At 40.5% G+C, this 23,467-nt stretch overlaps 2 protein-coding genes across 3 annotated transcripts; both read left to right on the top strand.

The window, feature by feature from the left end:
* The first annotated feature begins 3,952 nt into the window (after positions 1-3,952).
* Positions 3,953-10,637, top strand: LOC137279052 (uncharacterized). Its single transcript, XM_067811535.1, has 3 exons — positions 3,953-4,272; positions 9,024-9,169; positions 10,184-10,637. Exons 1-3 carry the CDS (start codon positions 4,221-4,223, stop codon positions 10,364-10,366), a joined length of 381 nt encoding a protein of 126 aa, XP_067667636.1. The 5' UTR covers positions 3,953-4,220; the 3' UTR covers positions 10,367-10,637.
* Positions 10,638-12,388: 1,751 nt separating this feature from the next.
* LOC137279063 (sorbitol dehydrogenase-like) lies at positions 12,389-22,259 on the top strand. 2 transcript variants are annotated; one of them, XM_067811541.1, is made up of 9 exons: positions 12,389-12,464; positions 14,987-15,020; positions 16,341-16,505; positions 16,836-16,995; positions 17,248-17,366; positions 18,460-18,525; positions 19,439-19,614; positions 20,180-20,301; positions 21,544-22,259. In XM_067811541.1, the coding sequence occupies exons 1-9, from the start codon at positions 12,408-12,410 to the stop codon at positions 21,698-21,700; spliced, it is 1,056 nt and encodes a 351-aa protein (XP_067667642.1). In that variant the 5' UTR covers positions 12,389-12,407; the 3' UTR covers positions 21,701-22,259. The 2 variants fall into 2 exon arrangements, with proteins under 2 accessions (XP_067667642.1, XP_067667647.1); XM_067811546.1 differs by lacking the exons at positions 12,389-12,464; positions 14,987-15,020 and adding an exon at positions 15,506-15,617.
* Positions 22,260-23,467: the final 1,208 nt, after the last annotated feature.

The raw sequence follows: 23,467 nt of genomic DNA on the forward strand, positions 1-23,467 counted from the left end.
AGGAATGTGTTTCCTTGCAAGCTTGGCTACGATGAAACGCCAAAACTGCCTCCAGTTGGACAATTCACCAAATTAAGAGAGAGCGCTAGTATAGATTTACGCCGTTGTTGGCGTAATTCCAGCAACGTATAAATGTTTTCTTTAAGGCAATAATATATATTTTTACGATTTATATCTCGGGAACAGCCGAAACTACCGAGTTATCAATCCTCATCAACACATGCCCTGTCACCAGCTTTTTATCGTCTACTTGTTTCTCTTTGGATTAATATTGCTTGTGTTTGTTATAGTAAAGTTCAGTATGTCTAAGTGCACACAACGAAATGCAGAGGAAAATAATTAAGTTTTGAATTTTAGAAAACGTAAATGATAAACAAATTACACATACGCCACGCTCTGACCAGTGACAGTGATTCCAACTGACCTGACGGTTAAATAATATTACACTGTAGCCCTAAAATCCATTACGAACCGAATGAATAATTTTTCTTGATTGGACTCTATGGTTTTGTTTTGTCTGTTGTTTGTCGCGACCCATATCAGTGTTCCTCGTTAGGTTGGGAAAGCCACAAAAAATTCGGTGCACCTGTAGTAACAGGAAGAGACGGATAAAGAGATGTGGCATTGACACTGACATCCAGTGATCGAGGGAAATATATGCCAGCGCCGTGAGCATGGACTAGTTGCGTGGATGTGAGCGCTATATAAATATCTTATAATACTAACAATAACAATTTTCAAGCCACATGGCCACGATCTGTACTGAGTGAGTGAGTTTAGGTTTACGCCGCAATCAGCAATATTCCAACTATATGGCGGTGGTCTGTAAGTAATCGAGTCTGGACCAAACTACCCACGGATCAACAACATGAACACCGATCTGGGTAACTGGGAACCGAGGACGTGGGTCAATCAAGCCATCGAGTCGCCTTTTATGGCAAACATGGGTTGTTGAAGGCCTGTTCTATCCCGGACTTTCACAGGTCCTGTAGATACAAACAATCCAGTAATCAAACAGCATAAGCATCGATCTACGCAACTGGGATACAATGTGTCAACAAAGCCTTACCACCCGTTTCCGTCAGTCGCCTCAAGCATGGCATCTCAAGCCCTGATGTTCAAGGAGGCCATTACGAAATGAGAGCCTAATTTTCCCCCGATTAGTTCTTTTGTCTGTTTACACACCTTTGTGATCAAACTCTTCAGCTATTTGCGTTACGTCACGTTCTATATGTTTGTACCGTTAGACCGTATCAATGTTTATTAGGCCACCTGCATGTGTGGTTTGCATTAGTTCAGTGACCCTGAGGTTTCAAACTCCATTAACGCTCCCAACATCTCCGACATTATGGTGTTTGATTTATGCGCTGTTCGTGTGCCATGTCACATTGTAGGGTTGCGGGTATAGCCAAACAAGGTTTAAATGTCCTGTTTGGGATTTGTGTCGAGTTGTATTAACATTTTGTGGACAATTTCACACATACATGCGACTTGACTTTACTGAGTGGCACAGATCACATTACAACCTCAAGCTACACAGTAGCATGTGCGCTAAAAGCAACGACAATGGTAATGTGTTTGTTCTTTCGCTTGTCTATCTCTGTTTGTTTGATGTCTGACACCGCATTCAGCAGCACTGACGCTACGTGGTGACGGTCTGTAACTAATCTAGTCTGGACTGGGCAGTGATCAACACCAAGAGCACCTATCTGTTCAGTAATGATACGACATGAGTCAACCAAACAAATGAGTATGACCACCCGATCCCTTTAGTCGACTCTAACGACAAGCTTGGGTTACTGAGGGTAAATTCTAACCGGGATCTTGGGGCGTCATGTAGACGTATCTAATTGTCGTTGACCATTTTAAAGTTTAAATCACTTTTAGTACAGACATTAATAGTGATTAAACCGCTCTCTCGACATGCCGAACACCCACATGGGCCCAGTGTGGGAAAACCATTTCCTTTGTACCCAGCCGTAATATTGTTAAAAGCGGCGTTAAACCAAACTCACTCACCTTCTATATGAATCTGATATGGCGTGGCATAACTGAGGTAGAGGTTCAAATGTGTATTATAAGCATGTTATAACCACCCGGTGTGCCTGTATACTGTTTGTGTAAACAAGCCTCTGGGTGTCAGTGTAAATACCTGACCTGTCAATACACAGGTAAGGACAAGAGGGGTCAGTTTATCGAGGGGTCATCTCAAAAGTATTTATTCTATACCTATCACTCAGCGTTTTGAAACGGCTTTGAAATGTGTCAGTATCGACTTTACACAGAGTTGTTCTTGCATTTTGATCATTACGTGATCGGTAACATAATTTCTTATTCGCTTCTTTAACGAGATGAGAAATTAAACAACGATTATTGATAGACGCCGAAATAGAACTGGAATGGAATATCAGTTGACTGATTTACACCTTTTTTATTGTAACAGGTGTAAAATACGTATTATCGTAACTGGTGGTGTTATACGTGCGTGCGTGCGTGCGTGCGTGCGTGTACAAACAAAGTATATATGAAGTATATATGTCGCAACATAATAACGGGCGAATGTTTAAAGCTTAAAGTCTTGGGAATTTATTACAGCAGCATGTACAGTCTGCAAATTCTAAACGTAATCAACAGATATATTCTGTGAGAAACTTATCGTATGTATTTATGCATGCACATGTTTATGTATGCACGTACATCGCCCAACGGTACACAAATAATACAGTCGTCTAAGGCAACCAGAGTTATCTCCCTTAGGAATGCTCGCTTCCCATCTTTATTGGTTTGAAGTCCATATTGATTTATGTCATGCGTGTTGTGATAGCCGCTTTTCTTGTAAACATATATTGAGGGAATGATACATATTGACATCTCTGTACATTACACCAGGTGATCCCGTGTACCGTGATGTCAATTTCATGTGTATTTATTTGCGGAAGGTCTTGTGTGTTAATCTTCTATGACCCAGTATTCATTTCACCTTTTCAGAACCGACTCATATAAAACTAAACCCATGTCAATCATAGACAGGGTCATTCAGAATCTATGTTTTCGCGCCGAGGCGATGAAAGCCCAGTCAATGCCTCGTGCTTTCCTTTTTGGAGGATTAAGTTAACGTTGATTGAATTCTGGTGAATTTGCTAGCCTAAACGATTTGAACTGTCGAATGCTTTTTATTAATATATGTGCAATCTCATTTTCTTACATGGGACGGGATCGGTGGTGTAGCGTAAAGGCTAGAGCGTCCGCTCGTCACGCCGAAGACCGGGTTTGAGTCCCCAGGTGAGGTTCATTTCTGGTGTCTCCCGCCGTGATATTGCTGGAAGATTGTTAAAGGCGGCGTAATACCCACTCACACTAGTGGCACCAAGGTTTTGGATAAAATCCAAAATGTATTTGATTGTTAAAGAAAAATAGTATTTTTATCAGAAAATCATGAACATTTGAACAAGCAGCCGTCGTTTTCAACCATTTCATGCCATCTATCACTTTCTTTCGTTCATACTGTGAACAACAGTTTAGTGCTGACTGAACTATATTCGACAATTAACACTTAACATCGCTGACTGCCAATCTTCACTCAAACCTTCACTTGACCGTTAAAGATATGAGCGTTTTTGTCTCATCGATCAAATTCGCGACCAATAACTCTTAAGTAAATATGAACCGATTGCAATATCATACGCGACTCACCTTATCACTTCAGTTCATAAACCAATAAATCCTTTCTATTGAAAGTGATTTCTAAAGAAACCTTACTCACAGACCACGACCTCTAGTGTCGTTGTTATTGACGATAAAACCCCCGCCACTTGTGAGAGAAAGTGATATATATCACCCATGTGACGTCACGCACGCGAGCACGTGATGTCTTGTTTGTCAATATCAATTATGAGACTTAGGTATACGGGTCAAGATCGCGATAAAGAAACCGACTGGACAGCAAGTTGTCAATGCCTGACGTGTTTATTTGTCAGTTTGGTTTGTTGACACGACTTCGTACAGGACTTGAAATATAAGGCGAATCTGTCTGGCATATGTTTCACGAGGCCTGAAATAGATTACATCGTGTATTATTGACTGGAGTTTCAAACGAAAGGCATGCGTGACAAGTTCACTTTCGGTATGCATTTCACTTATGAACTGTCAGAAGTTACCCGCTGAAGGAAAGAATGGTGGATTGAAACTTACGGTGTAAACTCAAGAATACATTTTACAAAATGAAATTCATATTACTTGGGTTAATGACGTCACTCCTCACAGCTTTACAAGGTACGTATGTGGTGTTTTACAAGGAAACAGACATGTATATTGTCTCAGTTTATTAGAAATGTAAATATGCTTGCAGTTTCAATTGCGTAATCTACCATTTACAATACATTCATGTCAGAATGCCGTCCCACATTTCAAACAAACAGTCTGCCAAAGAAAATCAGTTGAAAATCAGATTTGACCACAAAAATACGAATGTTGCATGACCTTATATGCACAGGACTGAAGACAGTCGCCCAAACTGAGATGAATGAAGGCCCAGCTGTGATGCCCATATCAAACACCGATATAACCATTTCTTGCTCGTTTATTTCTAGCCTCCATCAAACATGAGTCACCGAGTATGTGTTTGTCCGGTTGTAATAGGTGGGTCCGAAAATGGATCCCACGGGATCGGGTGGTCAAGGCTGGCAGACTTGGCTGACACGTCATCCTATCCCAGTTGCATAAACGGATGCTTATGAAGTCAGTCCATAGACTGTCTTGTCCGGACAGTATTTACAGACCCTCGCCATATAGCTGGTATATTGCTGAGAGCGGTGTGAAAAATAAACAAAAACATACCAAAATGCGATGTTGAGCTCAATTAAAACGTGTCATGTACTATCTTCATATGTCCCAATCCATCATATATCTTGAAGTAACAGCATACAGGTCTATGTGAATAGTCACATTTAAACGTGCCCTTGGCCCGACAAGAACCCGCGATTGTGGGTTCGAATCCCTGTTCGCCGCGATTACGTTTTTAGGTTGATTCACACTGGTCCTCGTGGACTCCGACTTACCTCAAGGCCGGTCTAGTGGTTAAAGCGTTTGGTCGTCTTGCCAATCACCCGGGTTCGATTCCCCGTATGGATACACTGTGTGATGTCTATTTCTGATGTCCCCCGTCGTGATATTGCTGGAATATTGCTAAAAGCGTCGCAAAACCTCACTCACTCGCCCGGCTGTCCTGAAACACGCCCTGATATAACCCGATTACTGTCACAAGAGACATCACGCCCGCTATTAGAATACGTGCCGTACGTACATAAATATACCCCAAAGAAATCAGCTGACAAACCTCAGACACAAATGGAAGATTAACAGGTACTTGTGCTTAACCAATGTAGAATATATTCGCGAAGTCCTGTTTTTTCACCATTTTACGTCTGTGAAAAAATAATGATTTTCTGCATTTTGTATGCGGTGCCATGTATTCGCAGTGCACAGATACACTGTTTGTTTTGTTCGTTGCCGGGGTGCGTGTACGCTAATAAGATTTACGCAAAGGGCTTTCAAAGCGTGGAATGTAATCGGCAAACGGCATCTAGGCTTGTGGTTTCGTTTACTCTATCCTACAGAGCTAGCATATTATATACAGTTTGTTTCTTGATGTTTCGAGCCGTGAAGATCCGGGCTAGAATTGGTCTTCAGCAATCCGGCGACTGACGGGATCGAGTAGTTAGGCTTGCTGACTTGGTTGACGCATGTCATCAGTTCAGATTTCCGGAGATCGATACTCACGCTGTGGATCACTGGATTGTTTGGTCCAGACTCGATTATTTACAGACCCCCGCCATGTAACATTTGACATTCGCAAAACAATGGTTATTTCCGTACATAATACGTGATCAAATGTTATTCGAGATAAAGAATTACTATCACGAATTACCAGATGAGTTCGGAATTTCCAGCTGGGTACATAGAAAATGTTACTCGCTTGTAAGCGGGGTGCATAGAAAATGTTACTCGCTTGTAAGCGGGGTGCATAGAAAATGTTACTCGCTTGTAAGCGTGGTACATTGAATATAACAGAGGAGCATTCGGGCAATCAGAAAACGACATTTAAGTGAGAAGTAAGATAATAAGACATGAAAGGATCACAAATGAAAAAGGCCAGACAGTCATGTTATATAGTAGTGGAGGTGCAGGTACGAATTTATATACATCTTACAGGTTGATGGTCACATGGAGCCTGGGGTAGCCTGGTGGTTGAAGTGTTTGCTCGTCATGCTGAAGACCCAGGTTCACTTTTCCACATGGGTACAATGTGTGAAGCCCTCTCTGGTGTTCCCCGCCGTAATGTTGCTTTAATATCGCTAAAAGAGACGCAGAAAACCGAACACACTCGCCTGTTCACTCACTCATTGTTCATGAACAAATTATCTTTTAATAAGCGCGAATTTCAGGTTCATTGTAAAATAGAAAAGAGTTTTAATTGGAAAGATTTTTTCGCATTTCTGACAGAGTTAGGCGAGTAGTATTGCATAAAACGTTCTCCAAAAATATATGTTTCAATGGTGGATAATTCTGTTTTATATGGACACCTCTTGTCAGTAAACAAGAGGGTTTTTTCTTTCTTTTAATTTGAAACTTACATTACCTAGTCATGTTTTTCGATTGTATGGCATGCTCAGTCCTTTTATTTCGATGATGAGTGAGTAAGTTTAGTTTTACGCCGCACTCAGCAATATTCCAGCTATATGGCGGTGGTCTGTAAATAATCGAGTCTGGACCAGACAATCCAGTGATCAAAACATGAACATCGATCTGCGCAGTTGGGAACCGATGACATGTGTCAACCAAGTTAACGAGCCTGACCACCCGATCCGTTAGTGGCCTCTTACGATAAGCATAGTCGCCTTTTACGGCAAGTGTGGAAGGCCTATTCTACCCCGGGACCTTCACGGGTCTTATTTCGATGAAAGAACCGGCACTTGATTGACAGATCTGCAGCAAGCAGCACAACTGTATCGGTCGACATACGTTATGGAGTTTCACAATGATTAAATACAAGTAGTGAGTGTTTGATAGGTCAGGCTGTCGACTGGTTGATACAATTAATATTTGAATACACTTAGTGAACTGCAAGTGCCCTACGTCAAAGAACAGTTACAAAACACTCAATGTCGTATATTATTTACGATGTCCCACGTATATTACGCTTGTTGTTACATTAAATGTTGAAAAATATTAATTCATTTCTTTATCAAGTAACCTGGATCAATATCATTATTCTGATTACAACATGAATCTATGAATGTGCCCGCAATATAACAGCTGGGGACACCAGCAGTCCGTTTCACACAAAGTGGAACTGTCCAGTCGGACTGACTTAAGTGGGTTGTTAGATAGGCAAGTATAATAAACACTTGCGCATATTACCAGCATAAGTACAATCAGGGATACTCTACAACAGGGATAGGTCACTCGCTTGCTTTCTTTACCATTTGTACTTATTGACGCGTGCCTCGTCATGACTTGTCTCGTTCCCAGCGCAACTTCAGTTGTGTTTAACTGAACTTCAGCCAGTTTATCGTATCCGTCGGAATTTTACAATGAATGAATGAATTATAGTAAGAATTAAGAGCAGGATTTATGTGAATGAATGAAAGAAATAAAGAAAAAGAATAAAAGAAAGAAGTACATATGTGAATGAATGAAAGAATACTAATAAATCATACACCGCGGCCCTCCCTCCCAAAACATGTTAAAGAACGCAAAAGTATCGCGAGAACACGTGTTAACATCAGCTGTCCTTTTAAAAAATCTTCTTTGAGACATTATGTTTACATTAATAATTAATTCAGATATCGCATGTGCGGAATGAAATGGACATTAACAAAATGCTAACTGACACTGTCATTCAGCCCTCAAAAATGAAGTGTAAAACTGTCACAAGCGTTCTAAAACATCTTTCCAGTTTTGTCAAATAATAAGATCAACAAGAAAGAAAGAAGTTATGGAACTATAACCTTCAAGCATCGATGGCGAATCAGATCAGATCGGTGATACGTCATATTTTTCACACACCTCAAATAAACCCTAACATTTTGTTTTAGATAATTAAACTATCACTATGACTTGCAAACACATTTCACCTGATAATATATTCCCCTGATAAGAATTAAAGGTGTATGTGAAAGATGTTTTTAAAGTAATAACTAGAAACACTCAAACAACGGCGTGTAGTATTTCAATGGCGGATCAGAGCAGATCGGCGATATGTCACATGTTTCACACACCTCAATTCACCCTAACAATTTTTTAAGTCATAAGACTGTTACTGTGACTTGCAAATACCTTTCAACTAAAGGTATGATTTCTTTCTAAAATCATACCAATGTGTGAAAGAAGGTTTTATCTGCACAATTTAGTCTCTCTTCGCAGTGAATCGAGAATAGAAGCCAGTGAGCTATAACATACCGACTTTAAACTTTACTACAAATCTACTGTCCTAATACGGGCACTAAAACCAATTATTTGACTTAGATGACAAAATAGTTAACCTGTCTTCTATATGCAGGATTTCAGTTGTTACAACACTCAACGAACTTAATCAGCTTTTGAAAATAAATAGGGCTCAATCATAAATACTACGCTACCACCATATTAGCTACACTGGTTACGTAACGATCCGAGACATACGTTCAGCGGCTTTTCGGGGAGTTTCTTCTCCGCTTCTATATAGGGTCCGTTATACAATGTATGAGACCCAATTCTGTCGTCCCCCGCTGTGATATTGATTGAATATTGGTTGAAAACCCTCAATAGCTCGCGTATGTTCGTTATGAAAAGTACCTTGGACCCATTCTCTAACCTGGCTGAATGACGTGATTAGTGACGTCACTAACTCATTCGCTGAGCACAAAAAAATACTTCCAGTAATCTGACTGGACGCTCGTCGGAAGTGCCGAATAACTCGATATGGTACAATGGTTAATCATGGGTACATATGCACCCGAACTGACCTCGTTTTCCTTTTTCAGGCGCAGACGGCCTCGACTGTTTCCGGTGTGTCCGCGCATGGACGGTCCGAGAGTGTATGCAGAGTAACCCCATGACGTGCGGGTGGGGTGAGATATGCTACACGACAATAGAGACGGGAGGCTTTGAGGGAAAGAAATACACAAAGGTGGGTTCTCGGGTAAACCGATGTCAGTAACATTATAACATATAATAAAGTTTCGAAAAGATTTTTGGAAAGGTGTATATCCAGTACAGTCATAGGTAGTCTTCAATATCTGGAAGGTATAAAATACTGAAAATATTTTACAGAAAAAAACACTTCTTAAGTCATCACAATAGACTTTGGCAAGTGAAGGAGTTTAGTTTTACGCCGCACTCAGCAGTATTTTAACCATGTGACGGTGTTCTGTATGTAATCGAGTGTGGACCAGACCATCGATCTACTCAATTGGGAACCGATGACACGTGTCAACCAAGTCAGCGAGCCTGACCAACCGATACCGTTAGTCGCCTAGATAAAAAAACCCGTCATTTTCATACCTTTAATGTTCATCATTTCATTCATTATAAAATAAAATTTTTACGGCCATCGACAATATGCCCGCCCTGTAATACAAGAATTGTCCACCTCGTTGTTTTCAAATATCTAAATGACTTCTTGGAGACTTTGACTGCAGTTATCAACAATGTATAGAATGAAAATACGGAAGTTGCATAAAATTATGTCCTTGGTAAATACTAGTAAAATTTAAATGTCATATCAATTACGTTAATTTTGAATTTTGGTTGAAGTTAGTTTTCGTGAATTACTGTCGAATACCTGTAGCCTTTTGTACATTTCAACATCGGCGGCCTGTTAATTAGTGTTATTTATCAACTGAATAGTGTTAATTGTTTATTTTCATCTATAAAGTACTCGTAACAGAGTTATCTCCCCTTCGTTTTCTTTACATCCGGTGTCGAGTGCCTAGTGGATCACACTGTTTTCATGTCCTGTGTGCAATGAATAGATCACAAAACTCGTTTCGTAATATCGATTAATAATCATTCTACCATGACTTCAGTAAATACTCGATTGTGATTGGTTAATCGATGTCATTCAGAGGTATATAATCACGTTATATACCTCTGATTTTCCAACACAGAATGTTTAGCTCCTAATTTGACGGTGTTGATTCAGGGTTGTATGGATGCCAGTCACTGCTACAGTCTCCAAAACATCAATGGCAACTGCGACCTGGATCCGTCTTCGTGTGTTTACTGTTGCGAAGGGGATGTGTGTAATGCAGGTGTAACGTCACTTCCTGTTGGAATCATACTATATGTGTTGACGTCATCATTAAGTGTGTACCTGTGTCGATGACAATTATTATAACCTACCGAACACTTTTCGTCCAAGTCGAAAACATTTCACAGAAATTGTATTAACGTATCCTTTGCATTTATTTACATATATTTTAATGACGGCATGTAAAATATATTATTAGGTTCAACTATTATAAACTCTATGGGTTTCTTTGGTGCATGATTGTATTTAACCACGAAAGTGATTTGTACAAGTGCTAAACTTGAATTGTAATATTTTAATTGACATGTAGTTGAATATACGTTGATAATAAATATTTATCTAACCTCATATAACAATGTCGAGTTTTGATTGGTCCACGTGACTCTGATAAAATACCATGTACATCCATCACGATCCGCCAGCGGGAGTATACCACTTTTATAGTCCTGATGTCTCAGTTAACTGCATGCTGCCTAAACGGCAGTCTAAGTAAATTTAGGCTCAGTGTTATTCGCGGGTTTGTTAAATCCAGCACAAGCAGTGTAACGAATAATACTTAGCCTCACTTTACTTAGACTGCCTAAACATCGTCATAAAATATAGAAATGCGATTTTTTTAAGTTTTACAATTAAAATTCATTTGTAAACACCATTTTCTTATGAAACAAGGAATTGGGACTTCGTGTAACCATAGTTGTTTGTAGTGTCTCTTTCCACTTTCGAATCGGTTGAAACGTAGGTCATTCTTTGAATTGTTTTCACTTGAGATTAATGAATACCCCTGTAGGTCACGGTGACACATTCTAAGCTTGATGACACACTACCAGGTCCCTTTGTGACTGCAACCTTGGTAAACATTGGTGAGTGAGTGAATTTACTTTTACATCTCTTTCGACAATATTCCAGCTATATCATGGCGGGGGCCACCAGTACTGGGCCTCACACACTGTATCCGTGTGGGAAATCGATCTCGGGTCCTCGGAAAGAGGTGCGAAGGCTTTAACCTCTAGGCTACCTCATCGCCCCGTACACAAGGGATTTGACGACCATAGGTTTCTGGTCCAAAATACACCTGAAACCTTAACATCTTTCTCAAGAGCAAACAACTGTGGTGAAGACGATTCCTGCAAACCTTCGATTATCATTTCTTTCAATAAGTAAAAGAATTCCGGCTGGAAGCAGAATCATCGGACTACTCCGAAAGTATCGATCATAGGTAAGTTAACGATGACTCAGTATCGAGTTTCGTATAATTTGTCTGAGTGACATTTAGAAGCTGCTGTTATGAAGAGGAAACCTTCTTATGGACATACAACTTCTTTATTTCAATAGATTCGACGTTTTGTCACCTGACAGCGGCGTTAGCACCTTCATGTAAACGTTGCATCTATTGGTCACTCACTCACTCAACAATCATCTACATCTGTGCTTCATTAATCTAAACTCGTGTCTAAAAGAAAATGTTTTGTGATCATTTTCCCACATCGGATCTTTATAGTATACACTTCATACCTCGTTTACGTACAGTCCAGATTTAGTTCAGATATCGTTTGAATGTGTGAAGATGTGGGTCTTCAGTAACACTTGCTTGTCGTCAGCACTGTCAAACGGTACCTGGTGGTTTGGCTCGCTGGCTTGGTTGACAAACGTCATCGTTTTCCAGTTGCGTAGATTCATGCTTATACTGTTGATCACTGGGTTGTCTGATCTAGACTCCATTACATTAAGACTAACTCTCACCTTATTGATATGGTTGGTTTTCATTTCGAATGCATCACTATTCGCTTGCTTTCATCCCAACGCCCCCTCACAAAGTACTGTTAGCGAATAGGGACAGCATAAACACCCCTTCGAAAATAATGAACTCGTCTGAGAATTTTTTCACGAGCATTACAAACATGTTTTCAATTGCCATACTGACATATCATACACATGTATACATTTCATGTATAAGCGAATAGATAACACCTCTTTAATCCACTTTTTGGACTGGGTCAGTCAACTGTGGTCAGATGACACGAATACCATCTGTACTACATAAACTTAGGAAGGGCTGAATGCATTAAATGTATGTCACAGCCGGCGATAATCTTCGCCCATCTATATTACATCCAGCATGGCGGTTGAACACAACGAGGCAGCAGTTCTCCGTGCTATCAAAGACCTAGTGATCGTGAGTATATGCACCTGGCACGGACTTCACGTGCGTGTCATGAAGCACATGTGCATGACTATGTACATTTCGCTACGCCTAGCCGGGCACGTGTTGATTTTCTAAAGTATCGAGTGGCTTAGCGGTTTGTGTTAGTGCTGAATGGCCTCATTTGTTTCGTTTTCCATGCGATAAATTAGATGCAGCTTCGTATTTGAACTAACAGTTCATGAGTTAATGACACCAGGAGAGTGACTCGTCTATATAGGTCAATATACATATAGCGTTAAGCATCATGTAGGCATCAGTAAATCAGACTATCTTATCTTGTGCCGGTTAATACCTTTCATCTTTCATAAATGAATGACCTACAAACAAACCCGTGTTGTTAAGGCGAACATTGCGGCTATGTGTGACATATTAACTCCTGAGAGGTGGGGCGAGGTCATGCTTTTTCCTCTTTCTGAGTGTTTCATGATCGAGCATGGGTGAATTGTCTCGCTACCACAGACTGCTACGAAATTTCATGTTTAATTCTTGAAAATGTGTCATGTTTAGAGCTGGCACATTGTCCGTGTGTGTGTCACCATTATTCAACAATAGATTTCACTGGTGGAGTACGTTCGGCATGTGGAGCTTACGATTCACATGACGCGTACGTGTGGAGGATGGTTCTTTTTTTGAAATCACATGCAGCTGCACATTTCAATTAGTTTATGAAAAGTTTACAAGAACAACCTCATTTTATCACATTCAATGCAAACCTTGACACAACAGGTATTTGTGTATCTTTCTGTAATATAAGTATGCCAGGCCTCATGAACTCCTCTTCATCCGCGTTTGAAGCTTTCCTGATTACTACAGAAAACGTCATGGTTTTCTGTTCTTGACCCGAATCCTATTACAATTTGAGGATATTAAAGAAAATAGTAAATCGAGGGCCATAACTCTGGACATAACAAAGTCTTGACTGACTCACTGCTCAAAATGTCAATTTTACTGGTTTCCAGAACCCATGTCTCCGTTTCCGGTACGATGGATTAGACCCAAAAGAACAAGGGCGATAACTCTGTCAAATAGATGTTTCGATGCTGGATTTCAGACCTAACGTTTTGACCTCAGAAATATACTAACCATCAATAGTTTCGACGCCCTAGTGTAAATGTAGTCAGTTAACTGTTCTAAACTAGATTTTGCCAAATATTCCATACTGTTTAAAGGTACTGTTTACACATGGTCTGTAAAACAAGTTAATAACGTTGAATAAGTGGTGAAAATCATTGAAAAGTGGTGCATTCTTAACAAATCTTTACACCTATTCACACGTACGATATTTGCACATGGTTTTCATTGATTTCACGTATGATCCTCATCTGCATAAGTTTTGCAGTTGGTTCCTCCAAGTTAAGGGAGAAATTCATCATCAATGTAACAGGGTACATACATATATATATATATATATATATATATATATATATATATATATATATATATATATATATATATATATATACCTAACATATAACAAGGGAGTCTAATCTTTGGGTGGGTAATATATTTTAAAAGATCTTGCAAACAGGGAGGTGCCCAAAGAATTTACCCAAAAACAAGCGGAGTTTCTCTGTAAAACATTTAACAATTGGGTGCATGCATACAGGCCTTATCATGCCCAGTGTTGCATCTAACATACAAATTACAATTGCATTTATTTGATTCCATGGTGTTGCCTATTCTTCTGTGTGCATGTGGTTGTGAGGTCAGGGGATTTGAAAATACATCATTATTATCAAGAGTACATTTAAGCTTCCTTAAACATTTGGCACTAGTAAGAAAACGAACCCCACGCTTCATGTTGTACTGGGAATTCGGCAGACACCACTTGCCATTGTTATGAAACAGAATAATTTCGTTTTGGGGTCGACTTTTAACAGGTAAATCTTCCATATTATCCTTACCTCTACATGACCATTAGCGACACACGTTTCGTAAAAGTAGACATAAATAGATAATGAAATTCCCATCTGGAATTTATCAGTTCAGTTCAAGTAACTTTCCTACATTACTGAAAGATATTTTGGAATATTTTTTCAGGAAAAAAACCCCACTAGAAGTCACGTGCGTTACGCACATCACTTGCATGTTTAAATGTGCCTACACTTCATTTCTTTCTGTGGTAAGCCCCTGACTACCAATCACTGGGTATACACCATCGTCATGCAGCGGTAATGTCGCATGTTTATATGGCAAATGACTCAAATAAACAAAAAAGTGGAATATATATATATATATATATATATATATATATATATATATATATATATATATATATATATGTGTGTGTGTGTGTGTGTGTGTGTGTGTGTGTGTGTGTGTGTGTGTGTGTGAATTTTATTCTTGGATAACTTTAAGATACCATTTGGTTTTAGTAATGACAGTATTCTGAAAACGCTACTGTCGACAGTCTTTCGTTTGAAAAGTTTGTTCTCCGACTTAAGTGCTTTCAGTTTCCTACACATATTCCCTGGAGTTCTTCTGTTTTACAGGAATCGATTCCAGTGCCTGACCTTAAAGATAATGGTAAGTTGATCCATAATTGTTGCCTTCAGTGTTCAACACTTCCCTTCTGACAATCAATTTGCAAATATATATTATAGAGAGTACCGTTTTCATTTGTTTTCACTATCACTACTAAAGCTTCAGAGTACATTACCGACCACCTCGATCAAAGCATGGGTTAACGAATCACTATGACACTAAACGTGAGCGTATTCCTCTCGAATGGCTCCGTCCACCACGAACATAGGTAAAGGCAAGTCAACCGTCTACTTGAAAAAAAAAACACGAGCACTAGTTTTAACGTACGGTAACAATGGGGCCTGAAAGTCTCGCGAGACAGTACTTCCGGTACGAAGCTGGTTCCTAGTTCCCTTTGCCCGGTATGTGAGACGAGGCCCAGCCCTTTTCCCCCGAAGCCACAGATTTCCGGTCACATATTCAAGAACCAGTTCTGTTTCCAAAGTGCGCGACCGCCATATATGATCTTGCTAGAAGGGACCAAGTGTACAGCCGTGCTTGGCTGTCACACCTGTCGACAATCGGCATAGTTGGTCGATTTGGGAAGGTTAGCTCAGAAATATTTTATCCCAGCAAGGATTATCGGCTCCGTACTGTCAGGTGACTACCATACCACAATTCGAAAAGGCGTGAAACATTGTTTGTCATCTGAAGCACTAAGGTCTCACGAAGCTCCCTGACCTATCAACGAGCCCTGTAAAATTGTTTTGAAACATATTCTCTGCACGCATTCCTTCCATATCGTCCGTTGATCATGTGGAGAATACTAAACGATAACCCGTGTTATACCCTATTTATGAAAACAGTGAATAGTTTGGTATTTAATGAGCGAGTCACGTGTTTAATATTTTATTTACTTACCCAATAGTAGCAAAATATTATATGAGCATATAACTTACAGAGCGAGTGCTTTACGACATCATAACTGGGGTCATGCGTATGAATACATTTCATTTATGATTGTCACATAAGTCTATTAAAGTAATGTCTTAAAATGAAAAAAGGGACAAAATGACAACCCAAAATATTATTGTTTTTTATAATTGCTATCACGCGCAATCCAGCAAAACAACAGTTGAATATCTCGACTTGATGTTTTGTGTGTGTGTTATTCGACATTTTGCTTTCATCAAGTTACTTTGGTCATGTGACCAAGTGGAAATACATTGTAGTTCCTTCAGCGCGCGATGTTATTAAACAATGATTTACTAAACAGTGATGTCTTTAAAGGGGTGATTAAAACAATATACCTTGTTGTTACCTTTTAACTGACCTACAATTTATAAGGTCACTCACGCACATGTAGCGGGCGTATCTTTGCAGAAGTTCTGCTGCAAATGGGTTCTGTTGGAATCTGTGGTTCCGACATCATGTATTGGCAGCGAGGTGGCAACAGAAGATTCAGACTCGAGGCCCCGATGATTATAGGTCATGAGGGCAGCGGAACAGTGGTCAAGGTCGGGTCAAAAGTCAACACTTTAAAAATAGGCAGGTATAATTTTCCCTTCACTTAATATTTTAAATTGTATGTATACATACTGCCAAAAGACCAAATAATGACAATACACATTTGAAAACATTTGCGCTGATTTTTACCAAAAACAAACATGATAGTGGTGTCATGCTCATGAACATTTTGAATTTCTCTTGAGGTGTACGAAAGGAAAAATCCAGATATCCGGATATTCAGTAATCCGGACGATTTATACAAAAACAAATGTGTCCAGGTATCGGAGGTCTCAATGTACTTGATTGATTGTGCAGCGAATAAACGATGTAACTCTCACATGTACACAACTTAGTTCACAACTGCTGTAGGCGATCGGGTGGCGATAGAGCCGGGCACCCCATGTCGACGGTGTCATCAGTGCAAGCAAGGCTCCTACAACCTCTGCCCCGACATCACCTTCTGTGCCACGCCCCCTGATCACGGAAACATTTGCCGATATTACAAACACGCCGAAGATTTTTGTTTCAAGTAAGCCACGAAATTTACCCACATGTAGATGTCGCATACGTCTATGGATAGGGAAAGTTTTGAAGTTTTTTGGGTTCTTTTTTTTCAAAACCTGGAAAGGTAGATATGTCCTAAGTGGTGTGATCTCTGCAAGTCTTTACGGGTACCCGTCAACTAGCCGCGGAATTAGAAGTAGCTGTAATGGAGAGTCGTCCTTTAATCCGAAAGTGTAGCAAACACGGAGGATGAAATTCTGCTTTATGTTCGCTACAGACTACCTGATCACGTGACACTAGATGAAGGCGCTCTCATGGAACCACTGTCTGTAGCGATCTATGCATGCCGCCGAGGGGAGGTAACTCTTGGATCAAAGCTACTGATCTGTGGAGCAGGTATAATGCCTTAACACTGTCTTGTTCTTTTATCTTCGAGAAACGGTGCTCCCATATAAATATTAACCTGTGTGCGGTTACACGGCGAGTAATCTCCCCTTATCTCCAAACAGACCTTGATATTTAAACGTGAACACCGACTTGTACTGTCTGAAATATACTCTCTAAAACGGTAGAAGAACTTTAAATTTAACTTTGAAAAAAAATGGCTGATAGATCAGATAGATCAATACTAATATGATAATAATGATTGTTTTGAGAGTGCATCACCACTTGCACTTCCTTACGGCCATAGTTGTTTGTAATCGCGCTTCAAAGGTGATTGGTGTATGACGTGAACTGTGTGTGTATACAGTTTCACCTTCTAACAGAAAGGCCGTCTGGAAACAAGCACTGATGTCGGTGTGATTAATGATCACAATGATCATTAATGATTTATTGACCGTCTTTATAAGCGTAAAAATCAAGAGTGACCCCCCTAACACAATCAAGAATGACACCTCATGCATGTGTATGGGGCTACTGCGAGTTTAGGGGTGGTGATAGAGAGAAATGGCGGTGTGTACATGAGTAGTTTGTATGTGAAAGTTTGTTAACGTTTATATGTAGGTTCTATTCAGTTTGAAAGTGCAGGTTTCCCCTACGTTTTTGAAGAGTACAAACCACCCAGAGCTACATTACGAAATTGTGAGTTATTTTGTTTTACGCCACACTCAGCAATATTCCAGATATATGGCGGCGGTCTCTAAATAATCGAGTCTGGACCAGACGAACATGAGCATCGATCTACGCTACTGGGAACCGATGACATGTGTCAACCAAGTCAGCGAGCCTAACCTCCCGATCCCGTTAGTAGCCTCTTACGACAAGCAAGCTGAATTCAGTTCTATCCCGGATGTTCACGGGTCAAATTACGAAACAGGGACTGAGTTATATCGACATTTACAGAAAACATACGATGCGATTCAGTGATCGTAGCTCCGTTCAACGAAGCGATCGTAGTGACCATAAATCTATGTGAAACTGATGTTACGATTGCAGTAAAGCTGGGCACTCGTTTTAAACAATTCTCAAAGCCCTTTATCTTTTTCAGGACCTGTGGGAATACTGTGCATGTTGGTGGGGAAAGCGGCCGGGGCCTCACAAGTTTTGATCACAGGTTCTGTTATATGAGAGAATGAATGTTGTTATACGCCAATACAACATACAAACCTGGGTAAAGCCATTCACGAATTCATGAGGAATGTGTATCAGGGTATGATTATACACCATATATTGTGTCTTGTGCCGGCAGTAAGTGAGGCCCTAGTTTGTTTTTAGTTATTCACGTGTCAGTTTGATACGAAAGAAATGCAAAGCATGCCCATCCATTTACTACTGTCTCAGACACCCATAAACAGGTTTTACCGACCAGCACGGGCCCACTCAGGATTCGAATTTCATGTATGAATGGCATGGCAAAGCGAGGCAACTCTGCAAACGTCTTCTTGGTTTTGAGTGAGTTTAGTTTTACGCCACTCTCAGAAATATTCCACAATTATGGCGGCAATTCTTGATCATCATGGTGACAGACCAACAGTCGTGAAAAGGGCGACAATGAGATCCGAAATGCGGATCCTGGGATGACTGAGGGGCGGTAAATCAGTAAATCGCATGTGTCATGCAATAAATAATCACGACATTACCTGAAAAGAACAATGAATTTTCAAGAGGCGTTCAAATCATTTTCACATTCATTCCTTTCTGGATGTGTAGGGGCAGTGAGGGGCAGTCTAGTGGTTAAAGCGTTCCCTCGTCACGCTGAAGACCCAGGTTTGATTCTGGTGAAGCCTGTCGTGATATTGATGGAATGTTTCGTAAAGCTAAACTCTCCCATCACTCACTGGAGCCCTCTGTGCATAAATATTGAATGGGAAACTGTTGTCTACATAGATGCCGGCGTTTTTGTTAAAGATATTATTGTCACGCTTTGTGTAGTAGTTTACTAAGGTCACGTTTGTCAAGAAAGTCGCTGACTTTGCGTGATTTTGCAGCGTAGCTGACAAAATGTTAACGTTTCAGTTTATCTACAGATATAGACGACAACAGACTGGAGATGGCCAGATCGCACGGTGCAAATCATACAATCAACGTGAAAGGGCGCGATAGCATTGAGGTTGCTGGTGAAATCGAGGCTTTGATGGGAGGTCAACCGGAAGTGACGATTGAGTGCAGCAGCGTGGACTACAGTTATGATCTGGCAATTAATGTGAGTCATGAATACAGATTCGGCTGGCGACAGATCATTTTTTTTACTCTCAACCATTTCTTCAATTTCGCATTCATTCATCGTACTGTTATCGAAATGTTTATAGAAATGCATATAGTCCCACCAACGGGGGTCGGATGGTCAGACTTTGTGTCTTTAAACAGAAAGGTAAATCGAAAAAAGTGAAAATAATATTGTGAATCCTCATAATTTTACCTTGCCAACTGAGCATTTAAACCTCACGGCCCGGTGGGTGTGATGTAGCCGACAAACTCCCTCACTCACTCACTTACTGTTGTATTTCAGCCGACACAGCCAGGTGGGTGTTTGGTTGCGGTGATGTAGCTGACAAACTCACTCACTTACTCACCCACTCACTCACTCACTGTTGTATTTCCGGCGACACAGCCAGGTGGGTGTCTGCTGTGATGTAGCTGACAAACTCACTCACTTACTCACCCACTCACTCACTCACTGTTGTATTTCCGGCGACACAGCCATGTGGGTGTCTGCTGTGATGTAGCTGACAAACTACCTCCCTCACTCAATCACTATTGTACTTCAGGCGACACGACCAGGTGGGTGTCTGGTTGGTGTGGGACGACCGTCACGACAGACCGTGCTACCACTGGATGTCGCACTCACAAAACAAGTGGACATAAAGGGCATCTTCCGATACACTAACTGGTAACATATTGACTGCATCAATGTAACACGCTGTCTTCATCCCTGTAACAACCTTAAATCATCCCTGCAACGCCCTCACCTCATCCCTGTAACACCCTGACTTCATCCCTGTAACACACTCACTTTATCCCAGTAACACACTGACTTCATCCTTATAACACACTGACTTCACCTCTGTAACACACCCACTAAATCCCAGCAACACACTGACTTCACCCCTGCAACACCCTGACTTCATCCCTGTGACAGACCGACTTCATCCCTGTAACACACTTACTTTATTCCAGTAACACACTGTCTTCATCCCTGCAACATCCTGACTTCTTCCCTGTGACAGACCGACTTCATCCCTGTAACACACTTTATTCCAGTAACACACTGACTTCATCCCTGCAACACTCTGACTTCATCCCTGTAACACACTTACTTTATCCCAGTAACACACTGACTTCATCCCTGCAACACCCTGACTTCATCCCTGTGACAGACCGACTTCATCCCTGCAAACACCCTAGCATCATCCTGTACCCCTCTGAGTATGGTACTGACAGACTAAGAAACATTATCAGGGCCATACGGAGCTAGACGGCAGGATCATGGGTTCCAACACCCGGCCTTGCATAGAAACCTCAGCTCTTGGCGCGATGACCTTAACACTACAACAACTGTATGGAATATAAGTTGCGGACACATGTGACCTAAAATACACAGAGAACCATATCAGGGAGGGAAACACTCCTTGCACGTCGCTTAAATGATAAGAATGTCGATGATAGCTAAGTGCACTATACAACGAGTCACAACTTTAAAAATGCACAACGTCAAGTCAATGTGTTCACTATACTGATACGTGTCTTTAATTTGAGTTGAACCAAATTTAAGAAAATACCCACTTTCAACATTTTGATCCCAGATCGTGTCATACAAAGAGACGTTAAAATAGGGTAAAATAGGTGTTAGTCCTGCCTACGCTCGGCATTTTTGGGTACAAGAAGGACTGAACCGCTGGGAGTCAGTAAAATGTCTGTGTGGGGTACTCATGCTTCATCGCAGCATGGTGTATTAGAGAGCTAGCACTATAGAGCCATCTGAAGTCAAGCAGCAACACATACATACGTATGCATGTCGTCATTGGTACGACGTTAAACCCCATTTCGTTTCACCTCAGACTGTTTGAAATGAACCTTAAATCACTTGAAATTGCTATTTACAAAACATAGAATAATTTATTTGTCGTTTCAGTTACCCAGCCGCATTGGAAATGCTGTCTGCAGGCAAGATTAACGCAAAGTCCATCATCACGCATCACTTCTCCTTCAACGAGACTTTGCGTGCTTTCGAAACTGCCATATCACGTGACGCTAAAGCTGTCAAGGTCATCATCCACTGTGATCAATAAGGGGTATTTGACACGGGAGATACCATTAGGTTTTACATCAGTGTTGGTAAAGTCACTATATCTGTTCTTCAGGTGATAAGGGTACATGAATGTAATTGTGTTATATCGTGCTGTAATTGTACTTAATTACATATTATATGGACAATAAAAAACGAGGCACTAACCGAGAATCAAATCTGAAAGAAATGAAATGCCAACCTTTATTAGACACAGGGTCTGTAATAGAATCGTCGAGGAGAAATTGACCAGTAATTATTAGTATCACATTAACTAGGCAGTGATTATTCCCCTCCGAATTCGGTAGGGAAGTGAGTTGTTACAATTGTTTTATCATCAAACGAACTTTAGCAAGACCTTGTACAGACGCGGGTAAACCCGGATATATAACATATAAGTCACTATTTGTTAAACTTGTTCAGTCTAGCCCCACTTCGAGCTCATGTTGAGAATGAGATGGTAAGAGAATATGAAGATCAATGTGAGAGAGTATAGAAAGCCATGTTACAGATACGCACAACCTATTTCTTTGTTATTGTCATTAAAATGTCATTGAAATGTATTCGTAACAGGAGTGGGGTTTTTTCTTGAACAGACTTCAAGACTTATTGTCTTTTGAAACTCCCATTGCACTGCGCGGTGGGTGGTGGCCACAGATCCGTGTTCGATTCCCCACATGGGTATCAAGTACACGCATTCCAGTTGGTTGGCCCAACTGCTTATATTCAACCCCGCCTTCGTATGGAGGGAAATAGCCGTGACAAAAGATTTGTGAGCCCCGTTCAAGCTGGCAAAACAGAACGAGTGTATAATATTCAGTTATAAATTAATAAAGGAATAAACAAGGTTACAATGTATGAAAGTACAGATTTCCTATGCAGTACAACTGAGAATTGTTAACAGCAATTGACTGCTCAGTGTGGATCAGTGTAGACGAGGCCACGGTCGGATGGATTTGAAAGGTCGGTGTTTGCAGACAGATAAGCGTAAATCCAGTGCTGTAGTAAGTCCCGCGTGTCTCAGCAAAACTCCTTTACGTCCCTATACCATTAAAAAAAGTTGGGGATATTTCATCTTGTGATCGTAACACCAGCCATTGCCAATGCATATGAACAAAAAGTCATATATATCCATACAGACGAAACATTACCACTAGGAATGGAATAAATTGTCACATTTTCCCTTCATTTCTCTTCAGGATATGTTTCCTCCTTGGCTTCATCATTTGCATTCTATCAATCCTGTAAATCCTAGATCCCCTACTGTTCTAAATGGTATATTATACATTTCCGGATAATTCCAGCAAAAGCAACGCCTCATTACGACCATTTTGATCACACTACGATCATGTAGATATCACGAGAATGAATCCGACTGTCTTCTGTCGGAAGTGACGACAGCAACAAAGAGGAGGCAACTCTAACTCCTCAGCTTACTTTCGTAACAGGTGAAATTACTTAATTCATGCTGTGAGTTCAAATCCTTACTCCGCACTTTAAACTTTCGTGAGCCACAGGAACTCAGTTCATTAATGTGACTTAACAAACAAGAAAATCCTCATAACACAAGCTATACCTGGACAAGTACAACATAGTGTGGAGACCAGTGGTCGATATCATGAGCAATGGTGCGAAATCAGCAATGACTAACTAATATATTTGGTTGCCTCTGACACTAGGTAGTCGGAGTCGTATTCAGAATGTCTGACATATTTGTCTGTTGTATAACACCGTACTCTCCAATGACAACTAGATAACGGCTCTCTGTAAA

This window comes from Haliotis asinina, chromosome 1, assembly GCF_037392515.1.
Source record: "Haliotis asinina isolate JCU_RB_2024 chromosome 1, JCU_Hal_asi_v2, whole genome shotgun sequence".
NCBI classification, from domain to species: Eukaryota; Metazoa; Mollusca; class Gastropoda; order Lepetellida; family Haliotidae; genus Haliotis; species Haliotis asinina.

What these genes read in the sequence shown, in the direction of transcription:
- LOC137279052 (XM_067811535.1), top strand. Translation starts at nt 4,221, where the DNA reads ATGAAATTCATATTACTTGGGTTAATGACGTCACTCCTCACAGCTTTA. An exon ending in ACTCCTCACAGCTTTACAAG is followed by an intron (nt 4,273 to 9,023) that starts GTACGTATGTGG and finishes TTCCTTTTTCAG; the next exon opens with GCGCAGACGGCCTCGACTGT. An exon ending in AGGGAAAGAAATACACAAAG is followed by an intron (nt 9,170 to 10,183) that starts GTGGGTTCTCGG and finishes GTGTTGATTCAG; the next exon opens with GGTTGTATGGATGCCAGTCA.
- LOC137279063 (XM_067811541.1), top strand. Translation starts at nt 12,408, where the DNA reads ATGGCGGTTGAACACAACGAGGCAGCAGTTCTCCGTGCTATCAAAGAC. An exon ending in GCTACTGATCTGTGGAGCAG is followed by an intron (nt 17,367 to 18,459) that starts GTATAATGCCTT and finishes TATCTTTTTCAG; the next exon opens with GACCTGTGGGAATACTGTGC. An exon ending in CTCACAAGTTTTGATCACAG is followed by an intron (nt 18,526 to 19,438) that starts GTTCTGTTATAT and finishes GTTTATCTACAG; the next exon opens with ATATAGACGACAACAGACTG.